Source organism: Bombus affinis, chromosome 3 (assembly GCF_024516045.1).
Source record: "Bombus affinis isolate iyBomAffi1 chromosome 3, iyBomAffi1.2, whole genome shotgun sequence".
NCBI classification, from domain to species: domain Eukaryota; kingdom Metazoa; phylum Arthropoda; class Insecta; order Hymenoptera; family Apidae; genus Bombus; species Bombus affinis.
The window spans coordinates 10,953,587-10,977,036 of NC_066346.1; the positions used below are offsets into that span (position 1 = coordinate 10,953,587).

At 29.3% G+C, this 23,450-nt stretch overlaps 4 protein-coding genes across 8 annotated transcripts; 2 read left to right on the plus strand and 2 right to left on the minus strand.

Annotated features, from left to right (window-relative positions):
• The first annotated feature begins 8 nt into the window (after positions 1-8).
• Positions 9-14,295, plus strand: LOC126914644 (DNA-dependent protein kinase catalytic subunit-like). 4 transcript variants are annotated; one of them, XM_050718814.1, is made up of 17 exons: positions 9-468; positions 571-707; positions 853-1,034; positions 1,098-1,260; positions 1,343-1,458; positions 1,521-1,913; positions 1,991-2,172; positions 2,243-2,496; positions 2,576-4,875; positions 4,940-5,284; positions 5,359-5,511; positions 5,603-9,604; positions 9,697-12,027; positions 12,112-12,808; positions 12,896-13,098; positions 13,161-13,243; positions 14,062-14,295. In XM_050718814.1, the coding sequence occupies exons 2-16, from the start codon at positions 581-583 to the stop codon at positions 13,236-13,238; spliced, it is 11,526 nt and encodes a 3,841-aa protein (XP_050574771.1). In that variant the 5' UTR covers positions 9-468; positions 571-580; the 3' UTR covers positions 13,239-13,243; positions 14,062-14,295. The 4 variants fall into 4 exon arrangements, with proteins under 4 accessions (XP_050574771.1, XP_050574770.1, XP_050574772.1 ...); XM_050718813.1 differs by having other exon boundaries at positions 9-707; XM_050718815.1 differs by lacking the exon at positions 9-468 and having other exon boundaries at positions 611-707; positions 791-1,034.
• LOC126914661 (cell division cycle 5-like protein) lies at positions 13,500-17,520 on the minus strand. 2 transcript variants are annotated; one of them, XM_050718882.1, is made up of 11 exons: positions 17,321-17,520; positions 16,975-17,240; positions 16,762-16,892; positions 16,190-16,692; positions 15,943-16,117; positions 15,437-15,871; positions 15,231-15,349; positions 14,774-14,938; positions 14,600-14,707; positions 14,352-14,525; positions 13,500-14,268 (listed from the first exon to the last, which is right to left on the minus strand). In XM_050718882.1, exons 1-11 carry the CDS (start codon positions 17,363-17,365, stop codon positions 14,047-14,049), a joined length of 2,343 nt encoding a protein of 780 aa, XP_050574839.1. In that variant the 5' UTR covers positions 17,366-17,520; the 3' UTR covers positions 13,500-14,046. The 2 variants fall into 2 exon arrangements, with proteins under 2 accessions (XP_050574839.1, XP_050574840.1); XM_050718883.1 differs by lacking the exons at positions 16,975-17,240; positions 17,321-17,520 and having other exon boundaries at positions 16,190-16,702.
• Positions 17,521-17,874: 354 nt separating this feature from the next.
• LOC126914664 (exocyst complex component 3) lies at positions 17,875-21,637 on the minus strand. The gene has a single exon (XM_050718892.1). It carries the CDS (start codon positions 21,492-21,494, stop codon positions 19,236-19,238), a length of 2,259 nt encoding a protein of 752 aa, XP_050574849.1. The 5' UTR covers positions 21,495-21,637; the 3' UTR covers positions 17,875-19,235.
• Positions 21,638-21,738: 101 nt separating this feature from the next.
• On the plus strand, positions 21,739-23,215 carry LOC126914726 (short-chain-enoyl-CoA hydratase-like). Its single transcript, XM_050719097.1, has 4 exons — positions 21,739-21,982; positions 22,090-22,343; positions 22,422-22,716; positions 22,806-23,215. The coding sequence occupies exons 1-4, from the start codon at positions 21,868-21,870 to the stop codon at positions 23,081-23,083; spliced, it is 942 nt and encodes a 313-aa protein (XP_050575054.1). The 5' UTR covers positions 21,739-21,867; the 3' UTR covers positions 23,084-23,215.
• Positions 23,216-23,450: the final 235 nt, after the last annotated feature.

Below are 23,450 nucleotides of genomic sequence, written 5' to 3' on the forward strand. Positions count from 1 at the left end.
AACATGTCACGTGATTAGATTCAGATTTTGTGGTTATTAATGCAAAATATTAATACGATCACTTAACGGAATTTCTTTTATTTCAATTTTATTACAAATATCTCTCACAATATATAATTCATAATATATATAAAAATGAAATAGATAATCCCAAAAGTTTTAATTTTGATCATAAATCATAAATAATAAAGTTCCTAGGATAAACATATATATATATGTACTTAATTTCGTACACTATTTGTTGTACAATGCGATACATGTGATAATAAAGCGTTTCTTCGCGTCATTTTAATTATTTAATAAAATATTTAAAATAATTCAATGACAAAATGGTCTTTGTTATAATAATTAATTGTAATATATTATTAATACGTAGTTAGCCGGCTACATACTTCTACATCATATTATCTACGTTGTATACTTTTCTGTAATATTTAGTCGGAATACAATATCATCATATTTTTACAGGTAGATTTAAAGCAATATACTATATATGAAGTAGACATATAAAAAGATTTTATATTATGTCAATCAAAATTCAATCGCTAAATTATACTTGATTTATACAAGTTGCTAGAATATGGAATCGTTTAAAACGTTTATGGATATTTTTGAAAGAGCTGTTAAAGAAAGAAACAGCACAAATTTAACGGAAATTTTGAAAGACAGTAAAAGATACTTTCAAAATATAGCGAAAGATGATAGTGGTATGTAATAAATCTTATTATATATTATAAAGCATAGATCTTATTTTTTAATACTACAATAAAATATTGTATTTATTTTGTAGGAGAAATGTATGTAACTGTATTTTAAATACTAACATGTAATATTTGCAATTTTTGTCTCCAGAATTGATGCTATCTATATTATTTGATGAAAAGAAAGGTTTACTTTCTTTTCTTAATCATGAACTTGGGAAGTACAAACCTGAGAAAGGTTTTGATATGGCAGTTAAAGAAGCATTTCATCTTCTGGGATTTATCATAGAACAGTTCTGTGATATATTTATACCATATATAGTTGGAACAAAGGTATAATATGAATGTTATTTCATGGATATTTACAGAGCACATTAAAGCTTTGTTTGTTTGTAGAATGTATGCCAACAGGCACTTAAAACACGTTGTTCAGCACTTATTCAAAATGCTGCTTGCAGTACATTTAATAAGTTGATAGCAAGTTTTGAGGAATATGAAATTGAATTAGATAAAACTGTAAAAGAATTTGTATCCTTATTTCATTTTGTTAACATTAAAGGTAGAATTAGAATATATAAACAAATTTATTTTACATGTAAATAATTTAAAATTATGAAGACAATAATTTTAACTTTTTATAGAAAGAAGCTTATTATTTTCTGTACTTGGAACAATCGCAAAACATTGTCCAGAAGTTTTAAAGGCACAAGAATATCATACAATTTTCCAGCAGTTAAGGAATGATTTCATCAAGCAGGTATATTTTATTGTTTAATATCTTTGAAGAAAAAATTTTCATTCTTGCATTAAAAATTTTAGTATAATCCACAAACTATGTCCCATTCACTTGATATATTTCAAGTATATTTGGATGCTCTTTCAAATATATTGACAAGGCTTACAAAAAATATAGAAAAAAGGCATTATAAGGAACTATACACATGGGTCAAAGAATTAAGCAATCCACAAAAATACTCAGTTAAAAAAGTTTCAATGAGATCTGCAATTAATTTGTTGTCCAGACATATAGATTTGTTTGGTGATCTCGTTTATTGCGATTACAAATACTGGTATGATTTATTGACAAATGTGGCCCAAGATAAAAATGTAAAATGTAGTCAATGTGGACAATATGCTTTAAGAAAATTTTACAGAGTAATTGGACACATCTTAAAAAACAAATCATCTGAGGATGATAAAAAAATATTCTTGGTAACTATCTATTTTGTAGAATAGTTTATATAGAATTTGACAATATCTATAGTATTTTAATATTTATTATGTTCTAGTATTTTAAAAATCTTTTTGAGGAACAATTAAGGAGCAGTCATCATGTAAATTCAAATATGCTATGTTATATTATATATGGATTTAGTCAAATAGCTGCACCATGTAAGATATATCTTACTAATAATGATGTGAAAAATATGTTTTCTTTGATAGCTAATTGTGCTATGCCACTCTGTTCAAGGTATCAATTATATATTTGCTTCTTTCAAATATTTTGTAATATAAATTTATTAATGCCCTTAATTTTGCAGGGATGATATAGAAAAAATACACTTGGAAAGTATTTGTAATTATCAAGAAGCTCTTTCAGAAATAATATTACATACATCTGATCTTTCAATTGATCAAATTAATATAATCACAAAACTTAGTATTCTTTTAATTAAGAGATTTCCTGAATTCCCTGTATCTAACCAGAATTTTGCTATATCCTTATTGATAAATACGATTATTAATATTATGACAATTAATAGAAATCTGTTAGATGAATTTTTATATAATTTAAGTAAGTATATATTTGATAAATATTCATAAATGAAATTTAATATTTTAGTACTTTTTACATAATGTGTTTAAATATTTAGTTTATAATGGAGTAGTGTGGACCTGTTCGCATACTTTATTTGTTGATGCTGAATTACAACGAGGATTGAATAATCTGCTAGAACGACCACTGTGTTATAAAGATTATTTGCCTTTGTGGCTACAACTTTTAGATCAAAACAAATATAGCAAAGATTTCAAATATAGCGGAGAAACTGTACAATATGTAATTGATTCAACTATGCATGTGGGGACTGCATTAATCGACAAATTAAATTTGGGCACAAAAGCGAAAGAAGATAATATATTTTCAGATGCAGCCTTTTCTCAAATTGCTGAAAATGAAGCAGATTTTCGAACGTTCGTTAATATCGCAGATTTATACGTCGATATAATTAATAGCTTAGACACCTCTTTATTCACAAATACAATACACAAATTCTTATTAAAGGTTATTAGTAAATCTCACAAAAATCATTTAGTGTCGGGTTTTTATAAATTAGTACACGCAATATCTAAACATATTTGTGAGTTAAATAGCGATGAGATTGAAACAGAAACATTAGAAATGTTAAATAAGTATATAATGAACGTATTGAATTTGATTCCTACGTTTTCCGATGAATTGTTAACTACATGCGTGTACTTAATTTTAGATATACCAATGTTATATGTAGAAAAGATACTGAACAGTACAATTCCAACATTTAAAATTGCCTTTACAGTTGGTATAAGTGACTTTGAATTAGCTTGTAAAGCTTTGAACACATTAGAAAAATGGACAAATCATTTTGATAATCAAATCACAGCTATGTTTTTACAAGAAATAGTACCATTTTTGGAACCATATTTACACAGTGGTGAAAGTTCTGTAGAATTTCTACAAGATATCATAAAAACCGAGCGAAAAGTTATTAAACGAATAATATTAAGAGACGATGAGAACACTTTAGAAAGATTTCAGATGAGAGTTTTGTTGTTTATCGCTTCGCTTGATACAAATATAATAATGGATTTCATATATAAAAAATCTATGAACACAGGAGCTACTTGGGACAAGAAAGACTTACTCAAATACTCATTGACCTTTACTGATACACAAGTGGATATCCATTTTGATAAAATTTTGCCCAGAATAATATTATTGGCTCAAAATTCTGGGGATAGACGGACGAAGGTAATTGCCTGTGAAGTACTTCATTCGATAGTAATGTACGTTCTTGGCAAAACATCACAATACTTAGTATCTAATCCAGATCGATTCGTTTCTCTCTACACAATGTTATGTCCAGCCTTACTAAATTTGGGCTGTGATTACGAAGAAGCAGCGAGACAAATTTTTTATCCTTTAATGCTACAGCTAACTCACTGGTTAAGCTCGAAATTTATGCTCGAATCTCTACCTACTACATATTTTCTGGATTTACTGTTCAAAGGTCTATGTGATGAAGCCAATTCGTCTCTTAGAGAATTTTCTGGAATATGCTTGGGCGAATTTATTAAATGGTCCATAAAACAGTCTGATAATGCTGCAATAAGTCAGTCGAATATTTATAAAGTCATAAATAAAATAACGAATTTTGCTCTGCATCCTTCTACCTCTAAACGAATAGCAGGCGCAACGGCTTTTAATCATATTTATAGCATTCTACGTGAAGATGAGAAAATTGTATCTATATATTGGTTGGAAATTTTATACAGTTTCATTAAAAGCTTGAATGGTTGTAGTGACCCATCAATCATTAATGCTCTTAATCATGTTGAGAGAGTTCTAATAGCAAAGAAAAATCTGTTAAACGCAGAACATCATAATCGTAGGAAACCTTATGAATTTGAAGGTTCAACTTTAATCGATGCTGTAAAGTGGTTGCTCACACAATGTGGTTGTTTAGATCAACATTGTCGGATAAAATGTATGGAACTAGTCGTAAAACTTTCTGAACATGTAGCAGATTGTGACTCAGCTAAAACAATAATAAATAATTATATCGATACATACGGAATTGAAACGTTTAATCGTATAATTTTAAGTGAATTGTCAAAAATAGAAAATCTACCTGTTAATGGCATACTGCCTTTTTTAAGGAGTTTGGATTGTTACATTTGGTTAATAAAAGGCGATTTATTGAATATACAATGTTTATTTGATAATTCAAATTCGCAAAAAGATGAAATTTTCAATTGTGCTAGGAATTTTATTCACGTGATAAATAGAATTAAAATAGAGAATAAGGAAGATAATTTAATAATATTATCGAAAGAGATTGAAGATCTACAAACATTGCAATGTAAAACAATATTGAATATATTCGATTTTACACAAATTTTATTGAATTTTGATGTAAGTAAATTATTTTCTAAAAAATTTTATATTAAGATTTTAATTTTTCATTTTTCAATTTCAGGGCAATTTCATTCCAGATTTCTTTTTCAATAAAGATTTTTTTGAGTTAATTGCAAAATGTATAATGTGCCCACAAGTAGTAGGATTTGATTTAAAAAATCTTGAAATTACAGAAGAACTTTTCGTAATTATGGGAAACTTGTTACAGTCTATAATGCGTAAAAATAATATTTCTTTGTTACACCTACTTAAATGTGAATTATTGATATATGTGGAGAAACATATATATGATTTTGTTGTATTAGATAACATTATTTATGGTAAAAAGAATTTTACTGAACTTAAACAATATGTTCGGGGTTTAAACTTTTTGGATCGTTGTAACATCCTTAATCAATTAGATAAGGTATATAATACATATACATAATATTGCTTTTTCAGTACGTCATATTATTTATAATTATTAATATTGTTTTATAGATGAAAGAGTTGATCAATCGACAGGATACAGTTACACGTATTTTCAAGGCGTTAGTAAGAGAATCATTAGGAGAACTTATTTATGTAACTATAAAACCATCAGGAAAAGATTATCTAGAAATTTTAATGGAATTTTCACTTATTCATTACGAGGTATATTATTCAAATATACAAATAGAAAGTGTCACATATTGAAAATCTTTTATCATCATATTGAAAATATTTTATAAAATTATATTTGCAGTTTTCAATGACAAGGATGTTAATTGAATTCATTGAAAATGATACAATGCTTGGATCAGGTGATAAAAAAATTAAACATGGTGTATATTTTTTCAGTACATTTAAATGCGAGATATTTAGATACATATTAAAGGATATAGAAAAATCTATCGAAATACTTAATGATTTATTGCAACGAGATCCGTCTACTCTTCTAATGATAATGGAGCAATTATTTCTGTTTGTACAACGGTATAAAAAGGAGTTCCCTGATTGTGTAGAAGTATTGGTGGATACAGTTATTAAAAAATTCACAATATTTGAAAGTGTAATAAATAATTTAGAAGATAGAAGACAAAAATTAATAAATATTCTTGGTATTGCAGTCCATTTAAAGCACAAACCAATAGAAGTATCGTCTTTAAGTAAAGATTTTTATATGTGGATTCTTAATCAGCTAATGGGAAATTTAGATATAGAATATAAGATATATATCCTTCATAATTTTCTGGTTTGTTTAACTGATATGACTGATACAAAACCAGAAGTACTTGTTATTTTACGTAATTTGAAGAATAATAGACTCGATGTGTGTCCAAATGATTTTTCTCAGAAGAATGTGAAAGCTTTAAAAATTACCAACTGTTTCCACAAATTGGTAATGTTATTACCAGTCACTAAATCGGTGATAGTATTTGAAACCATTATTTTATTTGCAACTGGTATTGCTAAATACCTGTGTAATGAAACAACTAATGAATATTTACAAAAGTACTTTGATTCTATTACCACTGATTACGCTGTGAAATCTTTGCAAACAGCATACAAATTATTTATGAACTTAACAAATGAAAGGTTTGATGTGTTACACAGATTTCTCTTACCATCATTTGAATTTTGCAAAACTACTGAAATAAATAAATTCTTTGAAACAAATATTAAAGAAATATATACAGTTATTTGCCAAAGCTTGGTTAGAGGTACTTCAGACACAGAACAACTTATGGTATCAAAAATAGGATGTTATGATCTTGTTGCAATTATGTTTGCAAAATTACAAATCTGGGACATAGATAATGCTGAGAGTATGATTACTCGAAATGCTATTGATAATGTGGTTACTGGAAAAGAACTTTTACACAGTTTATACAGCAATGCGTTAAATGTACGTATGTTAGGGATGTATGAGCCTGAGCTTAAAGAAACAACAAGATTGTTGCATTGTTCTGCATATAATTGTTCCATAGCCATTGTATCTAATATAAAAAAGGATGAAGATGCTTATGCAAGTATTTTTATTGAGAACAGGAAAAAGGGGCAATTGATTTGGGAGAATATTGTAGATTGCCAAAAGGAATATAATTTTCAACAGACAGTTGCTGAAAATCCAAAGTATCGTAAAAGATTAGTTAATATAAGAAAGGAAATAAAACAAAGACAAGCATCTAGTCATTACTCATATATATATAGTTATGATTTATCTTCCTGTAGTTTAATTGAAGATATAAATGCTTACGATTTTAATGAAACCACAGTACAAAATAAACATGATAGTACTGATAAAAAGGAAAGCATGAGTTTAACATTTGAAATTGATGAATTAAATAATCATGAATGTATGGCTTCCATTTGTGGAGTTCTGAGTCACATGATAGAAGAAAAAATATCTGTACCACCTACTGATAACATTATCACAGTGCCAAAGTGGTTAAAATGTTTTTTTAGTTCTATTACAACAACAAATTATGATAATGTCAGATTGTTTATGTTAAAAGTTATCTTGAATATGCAGACTGTGTTTCAGCCTTATGCAAAATTTTTCCTTCGGTCAATAATGTATGTAACATATTCATATTTGAAGAGAAACCAATTAAATTATATTATTGTTGATGTTATAGAAATGTTAATTGATTGGCAAACTTCTCTTCAAAGATTAAACGATTCTACATTTGATCAGAATAAAGATGAAATTCAACAGCTATGGGAGACATTGATACAAAAGATAATAGTAACGAAAACTGAGAAAATTTCTAAATCTATTTATAATTACAACATGAACATGGTAAAAACTGTACTCGAAATATGGCATCCTTATTTGAAGCTACCTAAAAATTTAAACGATAAGATGAGTACTGCACCTGGAGCTACAGTATATTTAATATTAATCTGTTTCATTAATGGCATGGGACCAGACATTATTCAAAGAAATGATATCTTAGAATTTCTGGAAAGATCTTTAAAAAAATGGCAGGATGATGAAGAAACAATTTTACAATGTTGTGAATGCTATGGTTTAATCTTGAAATCTTTGAACGATGATAATACATTAGCAAACAAAAGGTGCGCTATAATTGATACAATTCGAAGTATATTGAGACAGATGCAAACGAAATGCGAGAACAGACAGATGAAATGCATTCGTGCATTATGTAAAAATTACCCGATTGCGGCAATGGATTATTTTGATTTTGTTAAAAGAAGTATATTTAGAGTAGATTTTCAAGGCAAATCAAGTGGTTTAGAAATATTTTTATTATGCATACCAAATTTTACTACAGATCAAATAGTGAAGGAGTTAGCTTACATGAAGCTTCATGATTTTTTAACAAATAAAATTTTACCCTGTGAGAAAATAACATTAAAAATTATCCATTCTTTAGTTCATGTCCTACCTCCTCCAAATATACTGTCATTTATAACATTAGTACCACCTTATACAAAGCATAAACTTTCTGAATACAGAAAAATCGCTTATGATATATTTATAAATATTTATAAGAAATACACAGGTGACAGTTCTGGAAATAATGAGATAAAGGAGTTAATGCAAATCAGCAAAGAAATATTACTTAATGGTATATTGGATCCTACTGAAACGTTACAAGAAATGATACTAAACTTTTGGACACAAGATGCAAAATTAACAAATACTTGTAAAGAAAGGTTGCTTGAAGCAGTAGATATATATACTCCCAATGCTGGTCAAAATTTCTTACCATTCATATTTTTACTTATTACAGATCTTATAAAGAAATCAAATAATTATACACAAAAGATATTTGAACCTTTACATGATTCTGATTATAAAGACTACAAAATAGCTCTCTTATGGAGGACAAAGAATTTTAGATCAAAGGCTCCGCTTTTTGTTCCATCCTTAGCTAATCAAATGAATCAAACATTCACTCAAATGAATACTACATTATCATATATGTCCTCTGATTTTACATACACGACATCGCATAATTCACAATTAATGCTTCAAGCAACTCAGGAGTTTGATTTTGAGCCGACTTACGTTAACGATACACCTATTGCAGGAGAAGATAATACATCTGAAGCATCAAAAGTACCACAACCTGCCTACAATAAAAAGTCGAAACGATTTTTAAGCAGTGCAAGTGATATTTCTGCAGCCATAAGACAGAAAGAGATTAAAAGAAATATACAGCACGCGGAAATGATAAAAGAAGAAGGCGTGCGGCAAAGAAGCAGTGTAAAATTGTATAGAAAGTATAGAATTGGTGATTTTCCAGATATTGAAATATCACATGCTACACTGATCGAACCATTGCAACAGTTAGCAAAGAATGATCAGTTGATTTGTAAAGATTTAATAGTTAATATTGTTTGCTCATTAATTGAAAACTGCAGACAGAGTAGTTTTATAGAAAAACTTGTAGACAGTATGGAACATATTATGGAAAATGAACAAAATAGTAATTCCACTATAACTGCAATTTTAGAAATATTATTAAATGCTTCTATAACAGATTGTTCACCAGAAATCATTACGAAGGCCTCGAGATCGAATAGTTTAAACTTTCTTGGATCACTCGTTTTAGAGGAAAATTTGATTCATGAGACAAATATTTATAGGCCACCTAAAAAGAAAATACGATGGGAACATGTGGATGACTCATCCTCTAAATGGTTGCTTTTAACAAATCTTTATAAATCTATGAATGATGTTGATACAGTTCTTAGTATTTTTCAAAATCATATTACAAATGAAGATATGCAAGTATGTATATGAATATATTTATTTTGTAGTAAATGATGATAATGAAATTGATTATGATATCCTTTTTTAAATCAGTCCTCTCAAAATTTTAGATCGCATCATTTGCCCAAGTATCTAACAAATGGGAAAGAGCAAAGCTAGCATATGAGAAGGCTTATGGAACGGAATCAGAATTAGTGAAGGAGCATTGTCTTCAAGGCTTGTTTGAATGTCTAAGTAATTTATGCAGCTGGCATGAAATTGACAGACACATAAAGGGTAAACTTGATAGAAATTTAGACAACATTTGGAATAATCCATGGAAAGATTGGATGTTCCCCTGGGTGTTTGCTGTTCATGTCCGTAAACTGATAAATGAAGACAATACTGAGGAATTCCAAAATGATTTCAAAATCATGGAATCTTGGCTGAATGACACAACAAAGATAAAACACATGAAACGATTCTTTGGGGAAGAATGTTCGATATTTTTTTTGCATAATCAACTAGAAGTTGCTCGTGAATTTTTACTGAACTCTTCTGATGAGATAAGGGAACAATGGATCAGACTTCATCCGCTTTCCACACAATTAAGAATTTGCAAGTTACAGAAGTTGCGAATCATCAACGATGTAAATAAATTTATAAAAATTTTGAAATCGGCTGAATCATCGCGCGATTTAAACGAGATATTAAAATTCTGGGATAACAGTATGCCTTCATCACTAGACGCTATACTCCCATGGGATAAATTAACATCTTATAGGACTTATTTTATTAATAAATTACTTGATGACAAATTGAAGGAATGGAATGAGAGTTTAATACAGAACGATTCAGACAGTGATCCTGATGAAAACGAAAATTCGATTATGTATAGACTGCGCACTATTACCTTTGATATGAGATTGAAGATGGTCGAGGCATCGATAAATCAGAAGAACAAATACATAGCAAAAAATTATTTACGACAAGTGGAACAAAGTATAAAAGCTTCGTCAATCTTTTTCAATAAATTTTTATTATTTTGTGGAAAGTTGAAATACCTGATGGGAGATATTGAAACGGACATGAAAAAAAAGCTATCATACTACTCTTCTTCTTGGAAACATTGTCACGATCTTTTACGACAAAACTCTATTATTGATACTACGATTGTTAGTAGTCGGAAGCAAATCAGTATGATAGCATCGAAGATCATAAAGTTTAGTGAGGAAAATGAAACGTTCGCAGAATTGTTAAGAGGAAATACTATAATTTTGAAAGAAATAAACGCTGAGAATAATGAGCTATCTGGCATTAGAAATACACTGGAAACTTATAGCTTTAATAATTTGAAAATGTGCTGTGATATGACGACTAAGAATATTAAGGAATGTTATTTCAGTCTTGCAAAGTATTGTTATGACAGACTATCGCATGGTACACATGATATTCAGTTAAGTAAAGAATTTATTCATTCTATACTGAAAGCAATGAGTTATGGATCTCTTGAGGCAGCCCACTATTTTCCCTGTTTGTTAAAACCTGAATATTTCAACGATCAAGAAACAAGGGATATTTTTATGAAAGAGATTGAAAGTATTCAAATTTGGCTGTTTCTCTCTTGGCAAGCCCAACTATTTTCCCATTTAGGAACGTCAATTGCTCCTTTAATTATACCTGTTCTTAAACGAATTGTTGAAACTTATCCTAATGCAGTTATTTACACATTTCGTTTGACAATGGAGACAAACCCTGCTCTCTTAAATGAAACTAGTACTTATGAAATTCGACAAATCCTTTACAATAGACCGGAAATCGATCGATTCTTGACAGCGCTGCATTATGTAGTCAAACCAGAATTATATTTACGACACTATTTAATTGAATTTAGAAAAAATTTATCTCTGGGAACAGCTACGGCTATAGATACATTTTTAAAGAAAGTATATCCAAATCTACGAGAGAACAAACATGATCCAAAACCAGGGAACATCTTCAATAAGATTGCATCTTATAAAAATATGATAAAGGAGTTAGAAAATAAAAAAACTGAAGAAATTAAATTATGTGTGGACAGGATAATCGAAAAAATTAAAATATCACTTATTAAAAAAGATAATAATAAAAATAGATTGCAAGATTACAGTCCATGGTTGTGCAACTTTCCTGAAAGAGATGTAGAGATACCTGGTCAATATACTGGCAATAGAAAACCTATGCCTCAGTATCATGCAAAAATTTTAAAGTTTGACTCAACTATAAGAGTTATGTGGTCAATGCGCAAACCTATTCGGATTACTATGATTGGTAATGATGCAAAGGACTATCATTTTCTGACAAAATTTGGAGAAGATCTACGACAAGATCAAAGATTACAGCAGTTGTTTACCATTATGAACAAGACATTACAAATTGATACAGCTTGTAGACAAAGACAATTATCTATTGATACCTATCAGGTGAGTACTTTTTTAAATAATTCATAGAATATTAAAGAATAGTAAGAAGTTAATATTAAAAGGGAATTAACTTTTTAAATGCAGGTGATTCCCTTGTCTAAAACAGTGGGTCTTATACAATGGGTAGATAACACAAGATCTTTGCAAGAGTTAATAAATTTTACATTGTCAAAGCAAGAGATAGAACAATATGATTCTATAAGTGAACTCTATCAAAAATGGATTCAAAACGTTGCTCCTTCTAAACAACTACATGAAAAATACAAGGAAGCAACAGTAAAATACAACGCCTCAGAAGTGACCACTAAAATGAACGAATTTATTGGTAAAACCGAATGGAACAGTTTACGCAAAACATTGACTGTATTATGTCCATCCATAGAAAGTTTTATTACAATGCGCCGAAATTTTATTACTTCGTATGCTACTATGTGTATTGCACATTGGATCTTAGGCATTGGTGATCGGCATTTGGAAAACACCCTTATCGTTATCGATTCAGGGCGTTGTTTAGGTATCGACTTTGGGCTAGCCTTTGATGCTGGCGTTGACCAAAGAATACCAGAATTAATGCCTTTTCGCTTAACACCCCAAATCCTAGGCTTATTGAAGCCTTTCACCGAAAAGGATCTTTTGAAAACGATAATGATACATACATTACAAGCAGTGAGAAACGAACAAGGACCTATTCTATCTTGTATGGACGTTTTTGTTCATGAACCTTTGAATTGGACTGAACACGTTAACAAAGCATTAAGAGAAAGTGAAGAAGATGTTACAGGTAGTTTTTAATTATGTATAAGATGAACTATTTTAATTCTTAAATAGACAATAGCACGTGACTACTTTTATTTTATGCAAATTATAGATGTCAAATGGGTACCAATAAGAAAGATCGAAGCAGTTAAGAAGAAGTTGAATGGGATTAAACCATCTTTGATTACACTAGATCAACTAAAAGAGCAACATCATGATAAATATTTCGATAGATATTACGCTATAGTTACTGGGGATGATGACATCAAACGAACACGAGCAAAATTGAATGGCTTTTTAACTCTTGAGGAGCAGGTAATCCTTTAAAAAATTTTATTGTTGTGATCATTTAGCAATAAGGTTCTCTAAATTTTTAGATCGAATGTTTGCTGGATCAAGCTACCGATTTAAATATTCTGGGTCGTACGCACGTAGGATGGAAACCGTGGCTTTAAAAGAAGTAATTAAATTTATATTTTTATAGTATATATTTATGATATAATTTCATTATAATGTAGTTCTTTTTATGAAAATAGTACTTTTTGAACTATTGCTTAAATAAAAAACTAATGAAAATAAGTCAATTTTTTCAAAATGTTTATGTTTGTAAGAAATAGAATTTTGTAATATTTTTAAATATATTTTATACACTTTCTTGCATTTTATAATTTAGTATGCGAGTAATTGCATTCTTACTTCTCTAAATTAATAATAAATTTTAATTTTTAATGATTGATCGTTTATTAAAAAACTACGATATTTAATACAGTATTATATTGTCTTCATATAATTTTTAACTTCTTGTCGAAAACAAGTTGTTTGTAATTACATTACGCATCAGTATTATTAATTTTTATGTTAGCAATTTTTAAATAAATTGCACTGTAATAGAAGTTGTAAATTGTAAACATCTAAAATTTCTCCATGAAATCATTAAAATTGCTGATCAGATAAACTGCTAAATCAGGTAAAAATATAGAATTTACAATTTACTTTCTTCATTTAACAACTATTCTATAATACTAACTTTTGCATACAATAAATTATATTCACATTAAATTATCTCCGCTCTAATGAGCTGAATCGTCAGTTATAATTCGAAATAATATAATGGCATTCCATTATACAAAATTGAGATCCTTACAAATTTTTGTTTGTTTAAACTTGTTTAGTGAATTTTTATAGAAATTAACTTTTTGTATTTCAAAAAGCGTTTACAATATTTACGGTATAATATATTACAATAAGTCATCTGGAAATTATTTAACATTGTTGCAGCTGATCTTGCAATTGCGCATATCGTCCTTGCAGTACGCGTTCTCGTTCAGTTTGTCTATTAACATCTTCCATAAGTGCATTTACTCGTCTTGGTACAGCTGCTTCTTCCTGTGTTTGTAAAAATTTGAATGTTGAAAGCTCTAAATGTGCTTGTTCTATTTGTTCCCATAGATCATGTAATTGTTTTGTTAATACTTGTGCCCTAGTCTGTAATAAAGAAAATTAGTGTATTAATTATATGTACATATTTTAAAATATGTATCTTTCGTACTGAAAATAAAATCACCAACCTGGTATCCACCAGTAAGAACTTTTAATTTTTTTTCCATTCTTGCTGCCCGTTTGGCTTCACCAGTCATATGCATGCGATTCTCTTCTAACTTTCTTTCACATGCTTCTACTCTATCTTTTTTTGAAGCTAACGTTGCTCGTGTGTATCGTTTTTGTGTTTCCAGATATAATATCTAATAAAATAAAGAAGCAAATAAATATATTTATCAAATCAAAAATGTTTTAAGCATGGAAAATATGTTAGTACCTCTGACAAACATTCTTCCCATACAGTTGTATAAGAATCCGAACTTAGTTCTCCATGCGCCATACCTTCTTTTACTACACCCATTTCATCAATTAAAAGCTTCTTTGCCTACATGAAATGTTTATCAAAATTAAGCAGCATTATAATTTCACAATAAAGTAAAAAATATCTTACAGCAGCAAGTTCTTCTTTTTCAAAATTAACGTATGGATGTTGCTCAAGGTAAGCTTGAGCTTGAATTACTGAATTTGAGGAACCTTTACGATTTTGTTGTGTCGGATTTTGTAATGCGTCATACTGTAGCATGGTAATCATTTCTCTTTTAATCAGTTCTTCTGCCTAGAATCATATTCATTAATAGTTGTTATACGATCGTTATATACAGGGAATTAAAAAATCCATTCAATATTTATGTGATATATATACACTATATTAAATTGAAAGTCTTTTAGTAAACATAAAAAAAATGTTTATATCTCGGAAACGGTTGAGCTTTCAACCTATGCTTACTAAGGTTTTTTTTACACAGTATAGTGTGTTCTATGTACTTATATTGAATAGTTTTTTTTGAATACCATGTATATAATTATTATGTACATCATATATATATTTGACAATTATATGAACATACCCTTTGCAAATCTGTTAATGGAGTATCCATAAATGGCCTCAAAATATTCATATTTACATCAACTGGTCGTGGTAAATCTCGTTGTATAACTTGCGACCTCCTAGATAATTCCTTTTTTCCTGTAAAACAGAATACAATATTAATACATAAATAATTTTTCTAGTAAAGAATATACATTTATACTTCAGCGATAACGTATTATATACTTTGTTCTATTAATTCTTGTTGTTGCCTAGCATCTATATCAGCTTGGTCTTCTACAATTTCCGTCGTGGTTGAAGTAATATCTTCGTTTTTTGTTTCACCTTCAGGAACTACTATTTCATAATCATTACGCGGTGTTGGAAGCGCACTCAATCCAGCACGCAACTGTTCCTTTACTTGCTTTTGAATTAACGGAGTCTCTGACCCGTCCATATTTTCATTTGGATTAATGCTGAGCTTATCACGAACCGGTGTAGCTGCTAAAACTCCGTTTTGCGTTCGTGTAGATGCTGGTGTGTTAAATGAATTAGCTGGAGTTCCGTCACTACGCTGGGATCGGAATGGCGTAGCTAAAATTGTGTTGGGAGTTGCTACAGCGTTCGTGGAAGGTACAACACCAGTAAAATCAGAATTATTTAATGGAGTATTCAATCCACCTGTGTGAAAAATAAAGCAATGAAATTAATATCTTAGATACATGTTTTTTTCCACATATAATTACACCAACCTTTTAATGGAGTATCAACATGAGTAAGAGCCATAACATTTTGAGCTTCTTGAAGTATTCTATCTGCAGCGGCTGGAGTACGTGGAGTTACAGCTGCATTAGTTGGTAAAGAATAATCAGCCAATAAACTATCTGATAGTGTGATACCACTTTCTGTTGCAACTTCACGAGCAACCTATTACAGATAACATAAAATATAAATTCTTATATATTTTACACAAAATAATAAAATATATTAACTAGATACCTCTGATGCTCTACCAAGCTTAACTACTTGCTGTAATTCTTGGTCAGATATCTGCGGTTCTGGTAAAACAAGTTTACTCCTCTTTTTTATTGGCTCTTCATTATTCAACATTCCCATTGGAATATCGTTTTCTTTACGTTGTTTCAACTTCTGTTTGTCTTTTCTGCGTTCCATTTCTTCCTTTTCTTGTCTCAATTCGCCATCTAAATGTTGCTGTCTCATTTTTGAAAAATCAATGGCAAGCGGATCTACATGCTCATTAGACGTATCATAAAACCCGGGTGCTGGTCGTTTCTCGAATGGAATCTCGGAATTGTAATTAACGCCGCGTTTGCGCTTATTCTTTTGTGATACAGTAATACCAGCAGCTCTCAACTCTCTACGTTTTTGTAAAGCAGCAAGCCTACGAGCTTCCTCTAACTGTTTCTCTCTGGCTTTACGTTTTGCCTTTTTACCCTGTGTGTTTGCAAGTCTGGCACGTGCCTCAGACAACATTTCCAATTCTGAAAATTACTAATTTTATTGTTCTTACATATAACAGGAAATAATAGCCTGTAAAATAGAAAGCTTACCATCTTCATCCATGTCCTTAGGGTCAGGCCTAGCTGGTTTTGTTTCAGGGTTTGGATCGATTTCTCCTGGTTTTAGTTTACGAGGATCATCTGCAGCATCATCTCCCTCTTCCTTTTTTTGAGCTTGATCCCTAACATGGTATAATAGCAAAGAATGTAAAACTCATTTTCAGAAACATGTTAGTTTAAATTTATAAAATACATTTAACTCACAGCAAATATTCGTAACGTTCTAAGCATTGTGCAGCTGTACGTCCTATAATTGGCGCAATTGTTCTCCATTGGGTAGGCATTAATTTTGCAAGATGAAGGAGCTTTTCATCTTCTTCTCTGCTCCATTCTGTTTTTTTTATGCTTGGGTCTAACCATTCAAACCAACGTGCTTTGCATTGCTTAGCAGACTTTCTATGTAAAAGAGATGCTATTCGACTCCATTGATTTTTGCCATATTTCATTACAGCAGCTTTTAAAATCTCATCCTAAAAATACAAAATATTCACAGAAAAAATAATTTCTGATATAATCAAAATGTAAATACAGGTTAGAAATCAATCCTCACCTCCGTATTCCGCCAAACTCCACCTTTTATCATAATACGCGGCATTTTTTATATATTTTTTAATACCATCCAAAAAGCAATAAAAATTGAAAAATTTTCGCTGATTATCCCTATTTATTTGATAATTAATAACAACCTCATTGAAACTATAAATTAGCGACAGTAACATCAAAGAGGAAATTGCGATGTCAGCGACACCAGTGGAAAGCGGCAACAAAAATATTAATACAATTTTTTTAAAAGCAGATACAGAATAGAATCCAACATATATATATTCAATAAAAATGCTCTTATGATTTTGAAGAATAGTATATGCTTATAGAAAAAATAAAAGATTAATAAATATAATATAATATAATATAATATAATAAAAATAAAAAATTACAGATAAAATATTATAATATATAGAACCAGACAGAACTGAAAGTTTATTGAACTATGTTTTATTGCTTAATAGTTAATTAATTAAAACAATTATCTCAAATGTTTCGTAACGTTTGATCTTCTGATTAAAGTATAAAGAATTATGTAAAAGACAATAACAAGCTAAACAATTCGTTATGTACTTAAATATGTATTTAAAACTGATTGCAGATTTCAAGTTGGTTTTGAATTGTGAATTAAATATATAAATATTTTGAATTGTGTTTTAAATATAGAGGTAATTTAAGGTGTGCAGCATAGCATTACATGCATACGATAAGCGGACTATAAATTATTTATTGTTATAATAAATGTGTGAACTATACGTAAACTTCAGAGAGAGATTTTGGATATACATATATATTCGACATATTCACATATGCATAATTTGAATCATAAATATCCTGCAGCAACTGATTAATGTACATGTAGGAAATAAATACTTAAATTTATTGCCGACGTAAAATATTTTTCATATACAGTACTTTTGTACATGTTATTTTTTATAAATTATATTAAACATTAAGAACACACATATATACATATTATAACTTAGTTACTAAAATAATGATTGAGTTAAATCTTTTCTGCTTTTTTAGATTTCCTTTTGGTATCTCATGTTTAGGAATAAAATTATAATACTTATAGTTATATATTTCTCATATATACAAAGTCTCATATTAATTGGTGGAATATTGATATTTACAACTTACTTGGTGAATCTAAGAATTTAATTTATTTTTTATATATTAGCAACTCAGTTTTTACAAGTTTAGCAAGTTTTTACAAAATCAATATCTTCTTTTACTAAATATGTACCATTGCTTTAATTATTTGAATTATTACTTATTTGTTTTTATAATTATGTTTTTGAAACATATGTTAAATAAATAGTATTTAATTATGTCTTTTATGTTATATTATATTTACATTATTTTTGTTTTTACTCCATTATGTTTTATGTGAATAATTTCATACAAATCAATTATACGAAACAAATATAAGTGAATATATATATACATATATACATTCATTCAGTTACTAAGGCAGTGAATTGATTATTGTATCATTTATATTATATTCAAATAAGTAAGCAAATAAGTAAATAATAAAGATTTTAGGCATGAATAATGCAATATATATATATATGTATGTATGTATATATATTTATATGCATGCAACATATGTATATAAACCTAATATTATTAATATTATTATTAATATTATTAATTATTATACAATATTTATTTACAGTTTTCAATAATAAGTTACCCTTTAATTAAGAAATAAAATCAAATTTAATTGAAAAATGAAATTGATTTAACTATTTACAATATGATAACAACATTTTCTTTACATTAATCAATAATTCTTCTTGCCATTACAAATTTAGAATATTTATATTAATGCATAAGTACAATATACCATTTACATCAGCTTCATTGATGATATGTGAAAAATAATACTTCATATAGCAAATTGCTTTTGAATTTCAAGGCTTCCAACTGAGAAAACTATCCTGTATATATATTTGTTTAAATATGCTATGTGCAATAGATTGTGGAGCTTTACGATTACGTTGAGCTTCTAAAATGTATGAAACCTTTTCTCTTGCTTCACTGCGAGAGATATCACCTCTGAGACCCAATAATCTGACTAAATGATCTTCAGTCATATCTGGATATTTTTCAACCAATGAATGTAAATCAAGAGAAAGAATTTCCGAATCTTCACAACGCAATACCTCCGCCAGTCGCTTGATTATTTCAAAGGGAGAATTAAAGTTCCCTACTTTTGGAGCTATTCTATCAAAGAAATTTTTTAATTTATCTGCTTCTGTCATTATTTTTGATGTACATGTTAAGCATTCATCATATGTTTTTAAAGATATCTTTCTTTGTAGCATTGCAGAAATGTAACGTTTTGCAATGAGATTTTGTGCCTCTGTAATAACATATTCAAAATTTTTTGGGCACAGATGATTATAATCTTGAAAATAATCTTCTAAAGTCACACAAATGGTTTCTACTGGGATAGGGGATGATAACCATTTAGGAGTAATTAAATCTTGAAATTGTAATTCTAAATCTAAGAAAGATTCTTCTAGTAATATTGCTGCTGCTTCATTTCGTAATTGTTGATAATTTGATAACAAATTTTCGAATTTCACAGTAGCATCCCCACTAGCATTAGAAACCCAATACAGCTGTTTCATTTGCTGTGCTAATTCTGTAAACTGTAAACAATTATTAACAACTGTAATCATATGATGTGTAAAGTAAGGTACTTGGCTTCTATCCTCAAAATGTTTGTTTTTAAATTCCAGTATTGCTTGTTTGTACATAAATCCATATTTAATTACTTGTTCAATGCACAGGACTATAGCCTGTGCTGTTAATTCAATGCTAATTGTTTTTGTAACTTGGAGATTTTGATCAATCATTTGAAATATAATCACAGGTGCTGCTGTGTGATAGTATGTTTCTTGAGTGCTTCCTTCTGGTAATACACCACTCCACCAGTCTACTTTTTCAGTTTCCAAAGTTTTTTTCATCCAGTCTTCATAATTTTGACACATATTCTTCAAGTATTTCTCTTGCAAATCATTTATAATTTCAGGACTCAACAAAGGGCCTATATCACTTGTATCAATATTTAATTCAGGATGTTGCATTAATTCTGGTCCAGTATAAGTATTCATAATCCATGATAATAAAGATACATATTCATTTCCTTCCAAGCCATTGGCAATTATGTCCTTCAAATGTTGTGATAAACTTGTATGATACATTTTAACAAAAGTTCTTACAATATTATACCAAGGTGGAAAACAAGGTTCACAAAGAGTTTTAGCAACTCTTAAATCTTCCAAAATTAAGAGTCTTGTAAGCTCTAAATACCTAACTAGCCACATTTTGTTATCTACTCTTTCCTCAACATGCGTTCCTTCGATTCTATTGGCTACAGATTTTTCTAAAACTTTCATTGCCATATCTTTCCATTTTTTAGGTCTTCCTGGTGGCATAAATCCACTTTGTTTATGTCTCTGAATAGCAAAATGATCTGCTTTCTCTTCTCTTTCTATAATTCTCAATGCTGTGACTATAACAGTAGGTTCTTTTCTCACTGTGTTTAATGTACGACTTAATACTAATCTAATTTGTTTCTCCATTAACTGAGAAAGCATTTCAACATCCTCTAAATAAGCTTTTAACATAACTGTATCAGCTGGGGACTGATTTGGAAGTTTGTGAAGTTCATACAACAAATCATCTCTTGAATTTTCAAGATCCATAATAATCTGATGAGCATACAGTAGATTCCCCTGGTTTATCCACTGTTTAGTCATTTCAACGCTTTCTGGTAAAGTAAACGTATGTTTCAAATTTTCTTTGGCAGTAACATACTGAGAGTGACGCATATTCTCTTCTTGAACAGCTTGCAATTTTGCACTGAGTTCTGGAACTTTACTGAATAATTCGCCAATATCATTTAGATCCTGTTTTATGGAAGCGCTACTCTCTAAAGAACTCTGAAGCTGTTCAAAACCTACACGAACTCCATCTAATTGACTTTGCATTGCAGTTTTGAGCATAGTTTCCACAGAAGCTTTCTTCCGGGCTATTCTACGTTTGTACATATCAATTTTTTCCAATTGACCTGGTCGTTGCAATAGATTACACCCATATTTTGTTGCCTTTGCCTCTGCTTCTTCCTCCAATTTTTGCAAGTCTTCCATTTTCAAAGCCATTTTGTTAATGTTTTATTTTACAAACTATTATTTTACTTTACACCTTCCTATAATTATACAAAATTAGGAATAACGATTTTTATTTAAATAGATTCATTTAAAAGAAAGCATGCAGATTATTTTGACATTTATAAAACCTTGGTTAGGCATGTACCTTAAGATGCGTTTATATTGAATAGCTATCTTATCAATTTTAATATAATGTATTTTCAACGTTGTAGTGCTTTGTAAATGCGCACTGTCGTATTTTCATGTGTTTATGTTCAGTCAAAAACAAGGATTTGAAGAAAGTCAAAAAAGTTTGTTGTTGTCATATTATCAAAATAAGACATCATAGTACTTATAGAATTTTAAATCTAATTCAAAACTACAAATGCATTTTTTAAAAAGATTATCAGGAATAATCAATCTACATTACAAACGCTACCCAATAAGATGTTTAACCTCCAAATCGTGCGTAAATGTAAAGGACGAAGTAGAACAAAAGGGTAAATAAATAACTTTTATTCGTGATATTATATAATACTTTAATTTTTACGAACTACAGAACAAATATATGTTCTTAGTGCATAATCATGTTTGTACATTATTTCAGAAAAAAATATTTTGGTAGATCGTTTTGAAGAAATTTGTATAATTGGTATAAACCGACCAGAAAGGAAGAATGTTTTAAATGTTGCTGCTGCACAAGAACTATCGGATGAATTAGATAAATTTGAAAATGATGAAAATTTTTTAGTTGGTATCCTTCATGGTATAGGAGGGAATTTCTGTAGTGGTTATGATCTTAAAGAAATTGCACAATATGATGGAAAAAATGAGGAAGTTTTACCTCACTTTGGGCCATTGGTAAGTTAAGTAACTAAAATATAAAGTAGATTATGTAAGTGCTAGGATATTAATTTTTCTGATATGAAATGTTTATAGGCTAATAGAATTGAGTTATGTAAAAAACCCTTAATTGCTGCTATAAGTGGATATGCTTTAGGAATAGGCTTTGAACTTGCCTTAATGTGTGATCTCAGAGTAATGGAAGAAGGTGCAGTATTAGGATTTACAAATAGACGGTTTGGCATACCTATATTATGTGGTGGTACTGTCCGATTACCCGCCTTAATTGGTTATTCAAAAGCAATAGAACTGATATTAACTGGTCGTTACATCCAAGCAAAAGAAGCATATTCATGTGGTTTGATTAATCGTTATACAACTACTGGCAATGGTGCAGTTTATTTTGCAATAGTAAATAATATGTATAGGTACATCAAAAGATATAGTGAAATTATATAATTACAAATTTTTTATTTATAGTGTTAGGCACTACACTAAATTTGGCAAAATCATTTGTGAAGTTCCCACAAAGAACATTGCTTGCAGATCGTGCTTCTGCACAGTTTGCCACATTTTCTGCTAAACAATTAGAAGAAGCTATACAATTTGAGAAAGATAATGCATCTCATTTACTATTTGAAGAAGGAGTTGCAGGAGCAAAAAGGTTTGTTACAGAAGGATTAGGAAAACATGGAAAATTTTACAATATTACAAAAATAGAAACTAAGTTTGAGGAATTTGATAAAGATCTTTTATAAAGATCATATAAAAGTACTTGTTCCTAAAGACTGCTGTGTATAGGAACAAATGATACAAAATCTCATATGACTGTTATGTAATATATATTTAAAATGTATCTAAACTTTCTACTATAATTAAATTCCTTTATTGCATTTTTTAAAAAGATTATCAGGAATAATCAATCTACATTACAAACGCTACCCAATAAGATGTTTAACCTCCAAATCGTGCGTAAATGTAAAGGATGAAGTAGAACAAAAGGGTAAATAAATAACTTTTATTCGTGCTGAATACAATCATGCTATTTTGTGTGTAATACTCCCTTTCTTTAAAGAAGATTTAGCAGATAAATTTTTCTTAAGCAAAGCATGAGATTTTAATAGT